This window comes from Danio rerio, chromosome 10, assembly GCF_052040795.2.
Source record: "Danio rerio strain M-AB ecotype USA chromosome 10, GRCz13ab, whole genome shotgun sequence".
NCBI classification, from domain to species: domain Eukaryota; kingdom Metazoa; phylum Chordata; class Actinopteri; order Cypriniformes; family Danionidae; genus Danio; species Danio rerio.
The window spans coordinates 20,822,044-20,840,033 of NC_141030.1; the positions used below are offsets into that span (position 1 = coordinate 20,822,044).

Sequence of the window (17,990 nt, forward strand, 5' to 3'; positions counted from 1 at the left end):
TTGCTCCATATTTTAAATTTCTGTCCAGAGAGGTCATGTTTTGATCCTCGATTGGTCTCACGCAGTCATGTGATGCGATTTTGCAGGTCAGAGTTCACCAAGCTTGAACTTTGCACCGCAGCAACCCGCGAAACTTTATGCATGACCTTGCATTTCCGGTCTGAATCATTCGCGTGCGTATGAATGGAAGTCTATTGGGAGAAAAGCCCAGTGTGACCGCAGCTTTAATCACACTCATACACTACGGACAATTTAGCTTATCCAATTTACCTTATTCCAATTCACAGTCACTTAAGGGTAACTCACAGCAAGAGGGTCACTGGTTTGAGTCCCGGCTCAGTTGGCATTTCTGTGTGGAGTTTGCATGTTCTCCCCGTGTTGGCGTGGGTTTCCTTCAGGTGCTTCAGTTTCCTCCACAGTCCAAAGAGATGCGCTATAAGGGAATTGGATGAACTAAATTTACTGTAGTGAATGTGAGTGGGTATGGGTGTTTCCCAGTACTGGGTTGCAGCTGGTAGGGCATCAGCTGCGTAAAACATATGCTGGAATAGTTGCCGGGTCCTAGGAGCATTCTGTAAGTGTACTGTAGGTGGATAGATGGATTAAAAGGTAACATGACAACCTAATATTAGCAGATTAAAATATAAATCAATAATGCACACACGCACACACACACACACACACACACACACATACACATTTAAAACCAGAAGTTTACATACACTCTAAAAAAATAAAAATAACCTTTTTTTATGTCTGATGGTAAATCATACTAAACGTTTACTATTTTAGATCTGTTAGGATTACCTAAATCATTTACATTGCTAAATGCCAGAATAATGAGAGAATTTTGTTTTCCGATTTTTTTATTAATTTCCAGACAGTTTACATACATACATTTCCTTGGTATTTTTTTAGCTTTGCTTTTAAACTGTATAACTTTTGGTCAGATGTTTTGGGTATCCTTCCACAAGCTTTTCACAATAGTTCGAAGGAATTTTGGCCCATTCCTCCTGACAGAGTTGGTGTAACTGAGTCCAGTGTTTCCACAAGGATTTTTTTCTAGCTGTGGCGGCAGACCTTTTTTACTCGGCTCTATCAACTACCTGGCGTTATTTCAATGACAAATGTCGTGAGCGCAGTATAACAAGTCACAATCACATTCATGTAGGGCTGGGCGATTTGGCAAAAAAATTAAATCTAGATTTTTTATAAAGTTTGACCGATTCACGATTTCGATTTTTAAATTTTTTTTATTTATTGTGTTACTAGTCTTCTCAACATTACAACAACATGACTGAAGTAACTTTCTCTTTATAAGTAACTTGAAAAACCATCTGGTTAAGGAACACTGTATTTTTAATGGCCATGTCATACAAAAATCGGTCAAGGTGTAAATAAATGTAAAACAAATTCACGAGTTAAATAGTGTTGCTGAAGATTTGAATAAGAAATATTTGTGTAAATATTGCACGTGCAGGAATACAGAGGTATTTTTTGCAAGTTTTGCTGAGCCTGAAGATTGGCTGTCAGCTCGGCTTTGACTTTGTCTTCTGATTGAATGACAGGTTGTAATGCTGCTGCCTTTTTCTTTAAAAGATACAGTGGAAGAAAAGGACTGAACATGGAAACTGTAAAGCCTAATTTAACTCTTGTGTCCTAATTTAACAAATGTGTGAAATTGTGGACGTATAGCAGGAGCAAATACAAGTACCAGATGTGTGTCCAACATAAAATAATATATTTAATCTATTTTTCTCTTTCCCCCTTTTAAATACCGATCATTTGATGCGTTTTGCTCCACTCTCTGTATTATGCTGCCTGATCTGTCTGGTTTTCAACTAGGTCCACTAAATGACGTCATGGGGGCGGGTACTTTCATTTTCACTGCTACAGCCGATCACCTCTGCTCGTGTTCAAAACAAAAGCTCGGTACGGTTTTTCACATGGCAGGTTCTTACGTCCTTCATACATGTTGAGATGGAGGTTATCAACTTGATGAGGGAATATGTCCTGACAATTCACACAGACGTGACTCAGACTAATGCAACAAGTAAAATCCTACATGTCTTCACGCTTTAACAGGCAGTCAAGCAGGTCGCACACCAGAAGCACATGACAGTTTAAACTATCACACACCAAACGTGCACATTCGCATGATATTTAACATGAAATGAATCAGATGGCGTTCTGTGGCGCGGCTGTGTGTGTATAGAAACCTGTTTAGAATTCTAAAATCCATGGTGCTGCGGAGCGCGTCACCGAGAGGCGCTTCTGGTGTGCTTCCTGCTATATACAGAGAGTGAACCAAAGCGCATTGGTGCCATTAATGTATTAAATGTATAAATTTTTTAAAAATCGCGATTCTCGATTTATTATAAAATTAAATCGTCGTCAAAACGTAAATTCGATTTAATCGGAAAAATCGCCCAGCCCTACATTCATGTTATAGCCTACGAGCATGCAAATCTCTTTGCTTGCGCGCCGATTTTCTCTGATCGTGCACAAAACTTCTTGCACACCCTCAAATATATGCTGCTCAAGTGCAGATCTTCTTGTGCGCTCTCAAATAAACACTGCTGAGGTGCAATTTAGTGCGTTTATGTAACAATTTCTCCAACATTTATTAGATTTGCTAGGAATATTTATCTAATGTCTCCAATAGACCTACAGAGCCGTAATAATGCATCCTAAAGTAAAGTAAAATGGCTATACGTCATGTTTGCTTGCCTCACGCATCACACAGTCATCACAGTCAGTCAGCCAGCCAGTCAGTCAGTCAGCTCGTAACCTTAGAGGGTTAAACAAATGACGCACAGCACTACTACGGTTACAGAAAAGTTTGTGCTGTTATAATTCATATACTTTTTAATACGTTTTGATGCGATTATCAACCGCTATTAAAAAACACGACTGAATGTTTTGAATGGAAAGCTGTAATGTAGCCGTGGCGGGATAAATTTTGGCATGGCACCCCGCTATGGATGAATGAATGTAGCGGAAACCATGGAGTTAGATTTGTAGGCTGTCTTGCTTACACAAGCTTTTGCAGCTCTATAGGATTGAGATCAGGGCTTTATGATGGCCACTCCAAAACATTCACTCTGTTGTCCTTAAAGCACATTTTAGCTAATCTGGCAGTATGCTTAGGGTCATGGTCTGTTTAGAAGACCCATTTGTGGCCAAGTTTTAATTTCCTGGCTGATGTCTTGCGATGTTGCTTCAGTATTTCTACATAATGTTCGTTCTTCATGATGTCATCTATGCTGTGAAGTGGACCAGTCCCTCCTGCAGCAAAACAGCCCGACAACATGATGCCCATACTTCACAGTTGCGAGGGTGTTCATAGGCTTGTAAGCTTTCCCCTTTGTCCTCCAAATGTAACGCTGGTAATTATGGCCAAACAGTTCAATCTTAGTTCCATCAAACCACAGGACATTCATTCATTCATTTTCTTGTTGGCTTAGTCCCTTTATTAAAAAAAAATAAAGGGACGCCACAGCAAAATGTAATGCCAACTTATCCAGCAAATTTTTACGCACCAGATGCCCTTCCAGCCGCAACCCATCTCTGGGAAACATCCACACACACATTCACACAGACACACTCATACATTACGGACAATTTAGCCTACCCAATTCACTTGTACCGCATGTCTTTGGACTGTGGGGAAAACCGAAGCACCCGGAGGAAACCCATGGGAACGCAGGGAGAACATGCAAACTCACAGAAACGCCCCAGCGACCTTCTTGCTGTGAGGCGACAGCACTACCTACTGCGCCACAGCTTCGCCCTACCACAGGACATGTCTAAAAAATTATTCTTTTTCTCAGTGTAATTTAGCAAATTGTAATCTGGCTTTTTTGCTGATTCTGGCTTGTTAATTTTCCCAAGTTTTTACAAAAGGAAGCAGTGTGTTTGAGGTTTTCCTTAAACACTATTCTACAGTTGTGCCTCCAATTAACTCAAATCTTGTCAATTAGCCAATCAGAAACTTCCAAAACCTTGACACCATCATCTGAGCTTTTTCAGAGGCATAATAATCGTACTGTTGGTAAACTTGACTTTCAAGAAAAGTTCTAACAATTTCTCCATTAATATCTCTCTTATTATTCTGCTATTAAGCAAAACAAAAACAAATGTGATAATCCTAACGTACCTAAAAGAGAAAAAGTTAAGTGATATTAACGTTTTTTTTTTTTAAATGGTTATGTGCTTTTTTACACAGTGTACGTAAACTTCTGGTTTCAACTCTATATAGTAGGGTTGCACAGGTTACCAGTATGGTAGTATCACAATACTAATTCTCCAAAATACTGCCGGTGCCACTGTAGTTTGTAAATGATTGTATCATCATTAATGGTTTATACACAATAGATAATGTTGCATGTAAAATAGTCACTAAATTGCTCACACATTTACCAGTTTATTTTAATAGTCTAAGGAGCCCTTTAAGGTTGCAAAACTGTGTAGAATCTTTTATGGTAGCCTATTACATGTTTTGATGAAAAACCTAAAATAGCAACAGGAAACTTGAAACAAGTTTTGACCACTTTATATAGCCTAATTTTGTTGGAAAAAATGCTCTTTTGTAACAAAATTAATTCTGTATAATTTGTACCTTTATTTTAATGTTTTTTTTGGTCAGTTATCTACAAAAATAAAATTTTAAAAAATTATAAATTTGAGGTGAAATGGTGTGCAAATAATTCTTTTTAGCCTAAAGGGGTTTATGAATTACATTCAAGTAGGCCTACTATAATATAAAATATAGTATTTCTCACAATTTTCTTTATAATTTGAGTGATGAATTACGGTATCACAGTAGTACTTGGTATTGTTATCCTTCAGCTGGTATAGTATTGTAAGATTAATTAATGGTATCGTGACAACCCTACTATATATTTAAATATTTTTTATTATTTCTATAAAAACTATATCATTTATATGTATCATTGATGTTTTATTGACATCAGTGTTTATTTATTATGGTTTATTTTATTCATATTAATACATCATGCTAGTTACGTTTTATTATCATTCATTAAAAAAAATCTAATTCTAGGTTGGTTATATGTATAGTAAAAAACAACTTTATTGCAGAAAAGTGAACGTAATAAATAAAAAACATCCACTGAGAATAGTCTAATTTAAACTCAAGTGTATAATAAGGTTAAGAAAAGAGCACTTTGTTGTCATGGTAATATAGTTAGAATGCTTAAGAATCTTAAAATAGGATGCAAAATAATTCTGCCAAATATTGTGAAACATGACCAACAAGTTACACGTCTACAGTAATATCAGAGTGACGGATGACATTCATCCCTGAGAATGATTTGGACGATGAATCCAATTTGCTGTGAAGACTGTACAGCCTGAAACCGCTGTTTACCATTGTGAGGAATGAGATTAAGTCGAGTGCCTTCCTTCTTTGTCTCTGCGGTGTGTCCTTCCCTGCTGCTCATGACAGTCACAAGGTCTTCCATCGGCCAGCCTCCCGCTCGCCGTTGCTGTAGCATTCATCTGAGGGTTTTTTTTTCTTCAGTTTTTCAGGACAAATGTACTCTTTCAGTTACCCACAGCTGATGCGTTTGCCAATTTATACCACAATCTCAATGGGAGAAAACTGTCAGACACATCATTTTCCATCTCATTTGTGTGACTTTACTCGTGTACTTTACAGTTTTACTAATCTTCATCAGCTCAAATGTGAAGTTTAGTGTCACAAAGGTCGTTTACAGAGATCTAAACTTCCCGCAGACTTCATTAACACTTACACTAGTGACAGACATGTGATTTGCTGTTTTGTTCTCAGCAAAGCAAGTGTCAAATACAGGATGCAGAGTTTAGAATATTTATATTTTAACGGGAGCCACGGGTATTAAGAATTGTTTGGTGTAATATCACTTTATACTACAGGGGCTGTTAAATGCTTGATTCTGATTGGTTGATGAACACTTTATGGTGCGCTGTAATAAAAAATGCTGAGTTCCACATAATTCTTTTATGTTGACCCAACTCAAATCGATTAAGTTAACTTAATTGTTTGTACAAATTTAAGCGGATTTAGCATAAAATGTAAGACTCCTTATGAGAAAACCGATGGTATGATGGTAAATGCATCAGGGTTAAGATATATACGATTGAGATATTTCTTAACTCTGTCATTTTTTCTTGTGTGTTTGCTTTGTTATAGAGAGGAAACAACACTGCACATATTGGCATATTCATCTAAACGCCAGTGGATGGATTTTTAAGCAGTATATCACTGCAGAGGTATTTCCAACTTCTTTTTAATTCAGATCAGACAACAAAAGTACTTCTTTATATGTAGCATGTAAACTGTTATTAACTGTGTTTAAATTAAATATTAATTTTTGAATAAACCACTAAGTGAATCTAATGAACTGAGATGTTTGTATGCTGAAGTACTCAAGCTTGGCCTAACAAAGGGCTTTTTAAAATACATAAAATGAAAATTACAAAACGCTTGTTTCTGCCATGGGATAGTGCAAGTTTTGACAATTCTGACTTGTTTTTACCTGAATTCTGAGTTTTACATCTTGCATTTTCCCCCAGAACTGTGGCTTTATTACTTGCTATTTTCACTCTTAGTTTTCAACTTATCTTATGATTCTCAGAATTGCAACATGTGAACTCATAATTATGATATACGAACTTGCTATTCTCAGAAAAATAAGCTCATAATAGTGGTACTATCACAGCAGCGATGGTTCCAGGAAATAATTTTTCCAGTATTTTTTCCCTGTGGAAAAAAAAATTATGAACCAAGTCATGAACCAAACCAGCACGCTTCGATGTGTCACAAGTTTAATTTAAAGAAAAAAAATGTATATATATCATTTATTTATTTTATTTTTAGCTTAGTCCCTATTAATCAGGGGTCACCACATCACAATGAACCACCAACTTAACCAGCTTGTTTTATGCAGCGGATGCCTTTCCAGCTTCAACCCAACACTGGGAAACACTCATACACATTAATTACACTCATGCAATTCAGCTAATTTATCTTATTCAATTCACCTATAGCCGCATGTCTTTGGACTGTGGGGGAAACCAGAGCACCCAGGGGAAACCCACGCAAACATGGGGAGAACATGCAAACTCCACAAAGAAATGGCAACTGACCCAGCCAGGGCTTGAACCAGTGACCTTCTTGCTGTGAGGCTATCATGCTACCCACTGTGCCACCGTGACACCCCTATATATATATATATATATATATATATATATATATATATATATATATATATATTAAAATTTGGACAATAAAAAATGTAAAGAAGAGAAACAACTACAATCCCATGAAGCATTGCAAATTAATCACCCGAATTAAAAACAATACTGAACTATAAAACTATTCATTTAAAGCTTTTGGTTAGATATAGAAACGATAATTTTCGAGGTCATTACAAATGAGACCCACATACAGGGCCGCTGCTGGCCAAAAAGGTGCCCTATGTTAAATTTTACTGTCGTGCCTCCACAGAGGAGCAAAAACACACAAACATATGTATTTTAACATGTATTTATTCAATTATACACATAAATCTGCATATAAACACTCAAAATTATACTTAAACAATCAAATAATTACATAAAAAATAATAGTTTACATTAATATAAACACTGACATGTCTTTTGCCGAAGCATTCCCAATTTCAATCATTTACAAAAGGTAAGGAATAAAAACTCTGTACCTGTAGAGATGGATGGTCCTCAGTGCTGCATCTTATGTCTGTACCTGTGCAGCTGCTGATGCCTCTGGAGCAGTGCTGGATCAGGACACCTCATCTTCTTTTGTGACAAATTTCAGCATTGAACCTCCATGTACAATGCAGAGGAAATTAGTCATTTAAAGGAAAAACTCATGACATACCATTAAGATAATGGGCTAGTCAAGCACTCCTCAAAATTTTGTCTAAAATTACTACAACCAAAATGTGGATTTAACTTGCACTATAATCTATGGTTGCAAAAGCTGACCGCTGCTGTTAGTATAAATCAAAGACATTTGTGGTTTTTAAGAATTAATGAATGTAAGTGTATTTTTAAACAAAAATTTTGTTAACATTCAGAAAAAATAATCATTAATGAATTCATGCTGTAAAAATGGTTTATGGCCTGTGGCTTACAGTAATTTGACTCATTTTATATTATTGATCTTTCCGAAAACACAGAATGAGTCAGTTTCGTAATTCCATATTGTAATGTACAAAAATAAAAAACCATCCTATTAAAAACACACCAATCCACCGATGTAAAGACTAAAGAGACTTTATTATCATAGCAGTGATGCAAGCAATAACAACAGCAGCAATAAGAAATGTATAGAAATAGACAAAACAATAAACAATTATAACTGCAAAGAATTATATAATATATATTACATATATAATAACTATATAATATTAAATAATACATACAGTGAAATAACTGTGCAGTCCATGTGTATGTAGCTGATGTGCAAACAGAATTGTAAAGTATTGCACAAGTTAATAAAAATAACTGAGTTTGTGTAATTATCAGCAACATGGGGAAGAGGGCCAAACGCGACAAGTCATAAAACATGTCCTGTCATAGTTTAAAGCACAATGCATAGCCGCAAAACAAGGCACTGATTGTAAGCTACAACAAATAAGCCAGATTTGGTGCAGTTGTTGAGAAGTTTAAACCTTAGCCTTACAAATTTATTTGAGCAACCAAAAAATTCCAGATTCATAGAGATAAGTTACCTGAAAGTGATGCTAGTGATTCATCTTGTACTTTTTTCCTCTTCTTGGCTCCAGACTGCTGGTGTCTTTTCCCGGGCATAGAGCTGCAACTTGCATCAATTATAATCATTTGCTGCTAGCAGCCGCAAAGACAAGTGGAACGAACCGAATTACGCTTATGCGGCTATGCACGTACACAGAAAAAAAATTACGTCACATGTTTGTTTTTGCGTTTGTCATAAACCTATTTTTTATAATGTATTTAACAACATATTATTAGTATCTATATTTATATTAATAAATAAGTATTAATAATTTTTTTTAATGGTGCCCCTCTCCGGGGTTGACGCCCTACACAATCTGTGTATAGGGAGCAGCGGTACTGCACATGCAAATATTTGAATATTTTGAGAATGTATGGAGATCGACCTCATTCGCAGTGCTTCATGGGTGTGGGTGGAGCTAAAGATCTCTTATTGCCAAAGCTTTTAGTAGGCAAGCCACCCTCAAATGATTAGCCTAAAAAGCATAACAGCTAATGCTAACGCTGCTTCCATGGCAGTATGCAGGAAGGCGACCAAAAGCCATTTTTCAAGTTTCCAATGGTAAGTAATACAGACATTTTTTGGCCAAATATTTGGCCAAGCTTTTCTAATTGGTGGTATGTTCTGTACAGCATCATGGGTATTGTTGTTTTTCTGTACGAATTCTGTTAGAATTAAGTTGGCTCGGTGCGAACAGATGAGTTCAACAAAATCATAAACAATTAACAATCGTTTTTATCATTCATATTTTTATATCATGGTGAAAACAGGCAGATAGAATCCAATTTGTTGAGTTTTGTTAATACAAGGTCAGACAAAAGGAGTTTGTTTGCTTTTTGTATTCAAGTTCTATACCATCCAATCAAATGTTATAGTTTAAAGCGTGGTACATACCATCACCATTATACAGCCTTTCTCCCATCCTTCATCCTCTATTCTTAATAAATTTTCAATGCAGATTTGTAAGAATGTGTCTTGACAACGTGGATACACAATGAGGTTTACAGTAATTAGTATGTGGCAAAACACATTTAGTGATCAAGTGGTTAAACAGCTCTGTACAGACTGAAAATGCTTCTCGGTACTTGTATTGGATCAGTTCTGCAGGCAGTTTTGTTTCGTTCCTCTAGAATTAGAGCCTGATAAACAATGGCTGTGTTAGTCATGCCAACTATAAGAGGTCATCCAGGGTTTGTCCACTAATTGGTCCATTATGCGAGATCTTTCCTGCCTCTCTTTCTGCCTCATCTTCTGTTCGCTTCTTTTTACATCTCCGACAAACTCTCCGCAGACATAAATCAATTGAAGAATCATTTAATTGCACATTTAATTAGCATGTTGATTGCTTTAGTGCAGTGCACCATAAATAAAGTCAGTGTTGAGCTTGCTGGAGTGGACTGATCTGAAAATGAGAAGACATTTCCTTGAATTTGTTGAGCAGGAACTAACCATTTCCTCATGGATTATATGCAGTGCGCCAGCCTTCAGAATAAAGCGCTGAATTAGGCTGATGGTTCTCAGTGCATGTGCGCAAATGATTGGTCATGAACACAGCACTACTCGATACAGAGATCTTTGCTGATCAAGTTATGCTGTGAACATTATATGAGGCTGATATTTCTGTAAAAACAAGGGATCAATATTTTTCTTGCATTAGCAGTAAATGCAGGTAGCAAATAAAGTCAGGGCTTATATTTTCTATTGTTTCTTTTTCTTTTTAGTTCAAGAGTGACACCTTGATGCAATTTACTTTGCAAAGTAATTCATTTTTGCATTGTAATTTTTTTGCCAGTCTTTCCTATTCTGATTGCAATGATGTATCCAAAACGCAACATATATTTCCATGTTTTTATCTATTTATTTATTTATTTATTACTTTATAGTATTTTTCATATATTGTCACTGTAATTTAAACCTTTAATTATTTGTTTGACATTATAATTGTAATAATTTTTTAATATTTCTTCCTATATGATGTCACAATTGGCGTCACGGTGGCGCAGTGGGTAGCACGATTGCTTCACAGCAAGAAGGTCGCTGGTTCCAGCCTCTGCTGGGTCAGTTGGTGTTTCTGTGTGCAGTTTGCATAAAACATATACTGGATAAGTTGGTGGTTCATTCCGCGGTGGCGTTTCCAGATTAATAAAGGGAAAAGAAAATGAATGAATGAATAATGTCACAATTCTAAAGTCATTTGTTCTTGTAATATTTGTGTGGATAATTTGATTTTTTTACATGGAATGGATTGCAGAACAATTGGTGTTCAAATTCAAACACATACACAAATAAACACAGTACACAGACTGTTGAAAGTTTGATGCTGATTGGCTTAATTGGTGTGCATTATTTTCTAATAATACACACACATACACACCCACACACACACACACCCACACACACACACACACACACACACACACACACACACACACACACACACACACACACACATGCAGAAAGATACTCACAGAAACATAAAAAACAAATACTGTATATTCAACAGTCTGTTGAAATTTTTGCTTCTGATTGGCTAAAGAGAGTGCAATTATACTGCCGATTCGAATATATCACTTGACTGAATGAGTTATCAGTGGTTATCAGCTGATAGATATGGGAAATGGGCCAATAGGAGGCTTCTTTACCTACTGGTAGGCTCAAAAAGCTGTTATCATCCATCCACATGGTAAGCAGCCATAGATCACATACGGCTGTGGCCAGAAGTTAATGAGAATAATTTTTAATATTTATTAAATTTCGTCCACCCCTACCCCAACCCTAAACCCAACAGTCACAATAATGTAAAAACAGATCTGGATCTGTAGTCTTCTGTATTAGTATGGGCCAGTGGTTCTCAAACTTTTTCACCAAGTACCACCTCAGAAAAAAATTGTCTATTCCAGTACCACCATAATGACCGGTATTGAAATACAGTAGCGTAGTAGGCCTAATTAAGCAGCTAAAGCTCTGCACAGTTCAAAAACAAGGCAGATTAATTACTATTATTATGAATATTTATCATTGTCAGCCACTTTAAACATTATAAATAGTTTGAACATTAACACTGTACTGTGCTTACAGGTAAAAATAAATAAAAGTCAACATGTAAATTAATATGTGCTTTTAAAAGTTAATTAAAAATGGCTCTGTTCTTAAAAATTAAAAAGAAAACTGCTGTACTTAAATTAAAAAAGAAAACTGCTGTACTTAAATGTAAAGTATTATCATTAAGTAGCCGATTCATCAAAACCTGGAAATGTTCCTTGGACTTCATAAACATAGGCTATATGTCATCATGTTCATATATACACTCTTTTTCATACATTTTGAAATATAAGTTGGATGTAGATATGAGTTATTTTTGAATTCTAAACATTATCGTGTATTTTAAATGCACAAATTGGATTTACATATTTAAATTAGAAATTAGATCTGCTTTCCATGAGTTAGATTAGGCTTTCTGAAAAGCAAGTGATTAAGCTATATCTGTCAACATTGGGATATATAAATACAGGATATGCCTCCAACAACCGCTCAAATGATAGAATACATCAAAAAACTATAAACAAAATAAAAGGTTTAACCTATTAAAATCAATTAACTGATCACATCGGTGTTCGCGTATGCGTTAAAGGGTTAAAAAAGTGTGTTAATTCATTTACTTTAATTATTCAGCGATTCCTGTGCGTACCACAAGAAGAAAGCCTGCGTACCACTAGTGGTACACGTACCACAGTTTGAGAACCACTGGTATAGGCGATTAACCATCCGAATGATAACCGCCTTTTGAGACTACCAGTTGATGCAGAAGATGCAGATTGAACTTGATTATAGCTTGACAAATGGCCACAGAGGGTGACGTGGTGGCGCAGTAGGTAGTGCTGTCGCCTCACAGCAAGAAGGTTGCTGGTTCAAGCCTCAGCTGGGTCAGTTGGCATTTCTGTGTGGAGTTTGCATATTCTCCCTGCGTTCATGTGGGTTTCCTCCGAGTGCTCCAGTTTCCCCCACAAGTCCAAAGACACGTGGTACAGGTGAATTGGGTAGACTAAAATTGTCCATAGTGTACTGTATGTGTGTGAATGAGAGTGTATGAGTGTTTCCCAGTGATGAGTTGCAATGGGAAGGGCATCCGCTGCGTAAAACGTTCTGGATAAGTTGGCGGTTTATTCCGCTGTGGCGACCCCAGATTAATAAAGGGATCAAGTCAAAAAGAAAATGAATGTAATGGCCACAGAAGCATAAGTGTAATTGCTCTTCAGTATTTTTATATTGTTTTAATTATATTACAATAAAAATTCTCTGCTAAAATTAGATCTATTGCAGTTTTTTTAGTTATTAATTTATAGTTATGAAAATATAAGTCTTAATGCCTAAATAATTATTTTTTTTTGCATTGTGATACTACTTCCATTTTCTGAGGTCAATTGACACTTTTTATCATGTTACAGTAAAAGCTGTACTACAATCGCAATATGAAAATAATGCAACAGTGATTTGAACTGTTTAAAAAGGATGTCACAATGCAAAATGTCTTTCAAATCTTTTTATCTTTGTTGAAATGTTGCATTTTCAACCAAGTTGGATTGCATTGCAGAAAATATCTGACTGTAATAAATGTGTCCCTGCATTATACGTCATGTAAAAAAAGTGACAAACACAGGCAATGTGTAATTTTGATAACCAAGAGTTACTGAAGCTTCACTCACCCCAACACAAGAAACAAGCCTGCAGCACAAACAACATTTGCATAATTCTTTTTATTCGCTAGTATTGTTCTTTTATACTTTATTATTTGTTTCTTTGTTTCTTTTTTTTTTTGGTGGACATCCTGTAAAATCAATCCTGAAGCCCTTGTTTGGGTTTGTTGTACATCGTCATAGCTGAACAGAAAGAGGATTGGAGTGGGATGAACCCCATTTTAGCTGTCAATCATCCCTACATCTTAAAAAGTGATTTTTTTTGTTTATTTCATTGTCTCACAAAGTGTACCTCACATAGTATTTACACATACAGCGGACAATGTCCACTCGAAATGACACCAGAATAGAAAGAATCTGCTCTTTATAGGTTTTCTTTTCTCTCTCCTTCTCTCATTTTTCTTTTTACAGACAAAATTGGAGGAGTAAATCCTCTTTTAATGTTTTCCGTGCTGAGATTAGGTTGCGCTGGACATAAAATTACTCTTTCTGCACATAAAACTCTTTTCAATAAATACCTCGCAGGAAACAACTGTACAATCGTACACAGTGTTTGACTTTGATATATTTTTGGAGCATGTTAGTAAAACTAAAAATATAAGAAAGCAAATCAAACTATAATTTATCAAAATCCCAAAGTAACAAAATCATGCATATTTTATGTTTCAATATATATATATACTTTTTTTGTTCATAAAAACTGAAAAAGTAACATGATTGACGGGCCTTTTTTATTTACATTAATATTGGCACTGTTTATTTTTCTTTGAATCTGGAATGATCGTTATGAAACACTTAATGCTCATGTCATCGTAACACTCTCATGGAAAGAAGGACATTTCCTCTAAAAACTCTGGATTACATCCTATTTTAGGCAAAAGGAAAACATAAAAAATGAAACAAGAAAATAGATTGCTTCCTAGGGGTCAGACAGCCAAAAATAATCTACAGTGTCAATGTGAGTTAAAAAAAAAAAGACATTTGACTTCATATTCAGACAGAGGCAGTTTTCACCTTTGGAGTAAAACCAAATGACATCAACATTTTTCCATCTTTCTCTCAGAATATTTTTAACCTTTCATAATATACAGTTATAATTTCATATAAACTCTTTATCCTCTCCAAAAGCAGCATTACTTAAATCTTGCAAATCAAAGAACCTTTAAGGAACAGTTCACCTTTAAGTTATCATTTACTCACCCTCCTCACTTTATTTCTTTTGTAAAGTGCAAAAAGAGATGTTTAGCTGGATGTTCACACTGCCCTTTTCAATTTAATTAAAGTTTAAAGCAAAAATTGCAGCTTTCAAATTTCATTCATGCTTGCATACATTCCAAATTTCTATATGAGTATAAAACTTTAAGTATATTCACGCACAAAACAAAAGCTGACTGTGTTGAATCATCCACTTGTTAAGTGTGACGTCACGTGAATTGCCTCCCGAGTTAAATCGATATATCAAACTGTATAGGGAGACTCATCAAATGGCAATAATAAACGTTTACAAAGCGATGTAATACTTTCGAAAATCATGATCAAAATATATATATAACCCTATCCATGCCTAATATCCAATGGCCAGAAAGTGATTTTCTTTAAATAAATTGTTAAAATTTTGGTATTTATGATGCAGCAAGTCCAGAGACTGTTGTGTACAGTATGATTTGATGTAAAATTAACTTTAATGTGTGTTAAATATTTTCTCAATTCAAATGAGTAGCGACTTGGACCCAGAAAAAATATTTCATACGTCACATCTTAACAAGCAGATTGTTCAAGTTGCACTTGAACACACTGCAAATATAACCAGTATAACTGTTCTGGTTCTTCTTGCTCCACACCAAGTGGGATTTGAACCAGAATTTACAGCATGGGATCCTAAGAAGGACACTAAAGTCTGGAGTCTCTTGAGACCAGGGTAGTTCCTACTATCTGCTCTCCGTCATGCAGATCTCCCTCCACCTCGCCCTCACTTAGGTTTCGGCACCAATGTTACCCCTCCTGTTCTACTCATCCCAGCTATGAGCGTATTTCAAACCATTATTTCCAGAACTGTTTGTGGGTACAGTAAGAAGGATGCTAAAGACCATGGCCCCTTGTGTCATTTGCTAGTACATGTCTTCTGTGAGAAGGATTTTAAACCTGTGTTTACAAAATGGGGGTCACGCACACAGGTTTCCTCACACAGTTCCTATTAGTCCCTTCTGGGTCATGGCACCAATATAACCTCTCTGGTTTCACTTGCCCTGTTCCGAGCAGCTTTTGAATCATAGTTTTTGACATGGGAGGCAGGTGCACTAACAAGGATGCCAAAGACTTACATTTAGCAACTGTCGCTAGAGTCCCTCTTGATGGCAGGGGAGTGGGAAATATTTTACCTGTTCATACTAGCTGACCTACTATATATACAAACCAAAGCAATGCTTGCTTGATGTTTGAATATGTTAGAATATATACTGTTGATCAACTTATCAATTTCTGACAGATTTTGTCATAATGTATTTTTTGTGCACTTAAAAATTATTCTAAAAATTAGAATAGCCATCTTTAATTCTTCACTCACTTTCATTAGTTAGCTTTTTTCATAAGAACTTGTTCAATAAATTGAAGAGATTCTTTCTCACCTATGGTAGCAACATTGAATATGGACAAAGAGCACCCAAAAGTGTTCAGACTAGAAGTAAAGCACACCTCAAAACCAAACTGACTGACACTCATTCCGTCATTAACTTCGTAAGTCATAGTCTTAAATTACACATAAAATCAGATCTAAAAATATTGATTTTGTTAGCTCACATTGCTAGTTTCATGGTGAACAATTTGCCATGCATGTCATTTAGAAAGGAAATCTGAAAATGCGCTTCCTGTTTTCAATACTTAGACAACGTCTTGACAGTGGTATGACAACAAACAGAAACGGTGAGGACCAGGGTTCTTTTAGGTTGTAATAACTTTCCCGAAACCCTTTTCTTTATCTTTTTGAATAAAACGCTTACTTTACTACATCCAGTCAGCTCACAGTAGACAAAAAACAAGCCACGCCCACTGTTTTCTCACTTAACGTTCCATTTTTCTAAGAATTGCATCACAATATGGAAAAAAGGTCGCAGCTTCTGGTTCATGCAGACTTTAAGACTGATTAATATTAAGGAAATTTACTCTGTGTTATTGTACTATTACTTGTGTAAGCCTCAGAATGATTTTGAATATCCCTAACAATCAAAAAAAACAAAAAAAACAAAACAAACAAACACAGGATTATGTACTGAAACCGTGATGTACTGAAATGTAATCAAGGATTTCACTTTGAGATGTAATCTTTCCTAATAAGGTAACACAATTTTTTTCATATAACGTTCACTGTCATTGTTTGGAAAAGAGAAGGGAAATTCTACTAAACATCTCATTTTTGCTGCACAAAAGAAAAGAAGCCAGGTTTAAAACGACATGAGCAAATGATGACAGAATTGTCATTTTTGGTTGAACGATCCCTATTCTTGGATGGTAAGGAATTCCTGCTGTTTCTCCGGGAAAAGAGGAGCGGGGAGATCTGTTTCCAGTGTTTCCATGTCAAACAGAGGCTTGACGGCTGATCCCAAAGTCTGATGTGTGAGAAAAAACATAACGATGCATGTGTGTGTGTGTGTGTGTGTCTACATACTCATATGTTCAGTGCAAACACATTTATACCAACCTTGTAAAATCCTTCTTGACCTTTACATTTTCGACATTGATAAATCTAGCAGGATGGCAGCATGTAGCCCTTTCCTCCGGGCTTCAACTGAGTTCCTGTTTCAGCAAATGTTTTCGAGGGCACCCAAACAATTGACAGACAGGCCTTGTCTTTCATCAAGAGTTTTTCGTTTGCCGCACCTGCCACCTCTCTCCCCCATCCCCTCGTCCTAGCACAGCCCAATGTACTTGAGATTGTTTTGGATGATCACGTCCGTCACCGCGTCAAACACAAACTGGATGTTGCTGGTGTCAGTGGCGCAAGTGAAGTGCGAGTAGATTTCCTTGGTCTCCTTGTTGCGGTTGAGGTCCTCAAACTGCCTTTGCACGTACACAGCCGCCTCCTCGTAGGTGTTCTGGCCCTTGTAGTCAGCAAAGCAAACCGTAAGCGGGATACGCTTGATCTTCTCAGCCAGAAGATCCTTCTTGTTGAGGAAGAGGATGAGCGAGGTATTGGTGAACCAGTTGTTGTTGCAGATGGAATCGAACAAACGCAGGCTCTCTGCCATACGGCTCTGTTGGGAAACCAAAGACAAGAAATGGTTAGTTGAAACACTTACAAAAAAAATAGGATCTGTCAACCATGAAGGGAAAAACTCTGGAGCTGATGAAATCAGTGGCCTCTAACCCTAAAGAGAGCAAACAAGCTAACATATTAAGTGGTAGATGATGGGCTGAATATCACTAGAAATGTGACCCAACGTAAGGACAATCACTACAGCACACTACAGACTCTTCCAATGTCGCAGACTGTTTAAGATGGCTGTATAAAGTAATAACCT

General features: G+C 36.3%; 2 protein-coding genes across 7 annotated transcripts in view; one reads left to right on the forward strand and one right to left on the reverse strand.

The window, feature by feature from the left end:
• sppl3 (signal peptide peptidase 3) overlaps positions 1-17,990 on the forward strand; it is a 205,195-nt gene that overhangs the window by 1,143 nt on the left and 186,062 nt on the right. For all 4 annotated transcript variants that reach the window (XM_087269464.1, XM_087269462.1, XM_087269463.1 and 1 more), the window contains exon 2: positions 6,197-6,276. The gene's annotated coding sequence lies outside the window, so the exon portion shown is untranslated. The remainder of the gene's footprint in view (positions 1-6,196; positions 6,277-17,990) is intronic.
• Positions 13,522-17,990, reverse strand: part of gnaz (guanine nucleotide binding protein (G protein), alpha z polypeptide) — a 92,375-nt gene continuing 87,906 nt past the window's right edge. For all 3 annotated transcript variants that reach the window (XM_087270425.1, XM_087270427.1, XM_087270426.1), the window contains exon 3: positions 13,522-17,723. In XM_087270425.1, the coding sequence (XP_087126551.1) occupies positions 17,379-17,723 (345 nt within the window). In that variant the 3' untranslated portion in view covers positions 13,522-17,378. The remainder of the gene's footprint in view (positions 17,724-17,990) is intronic.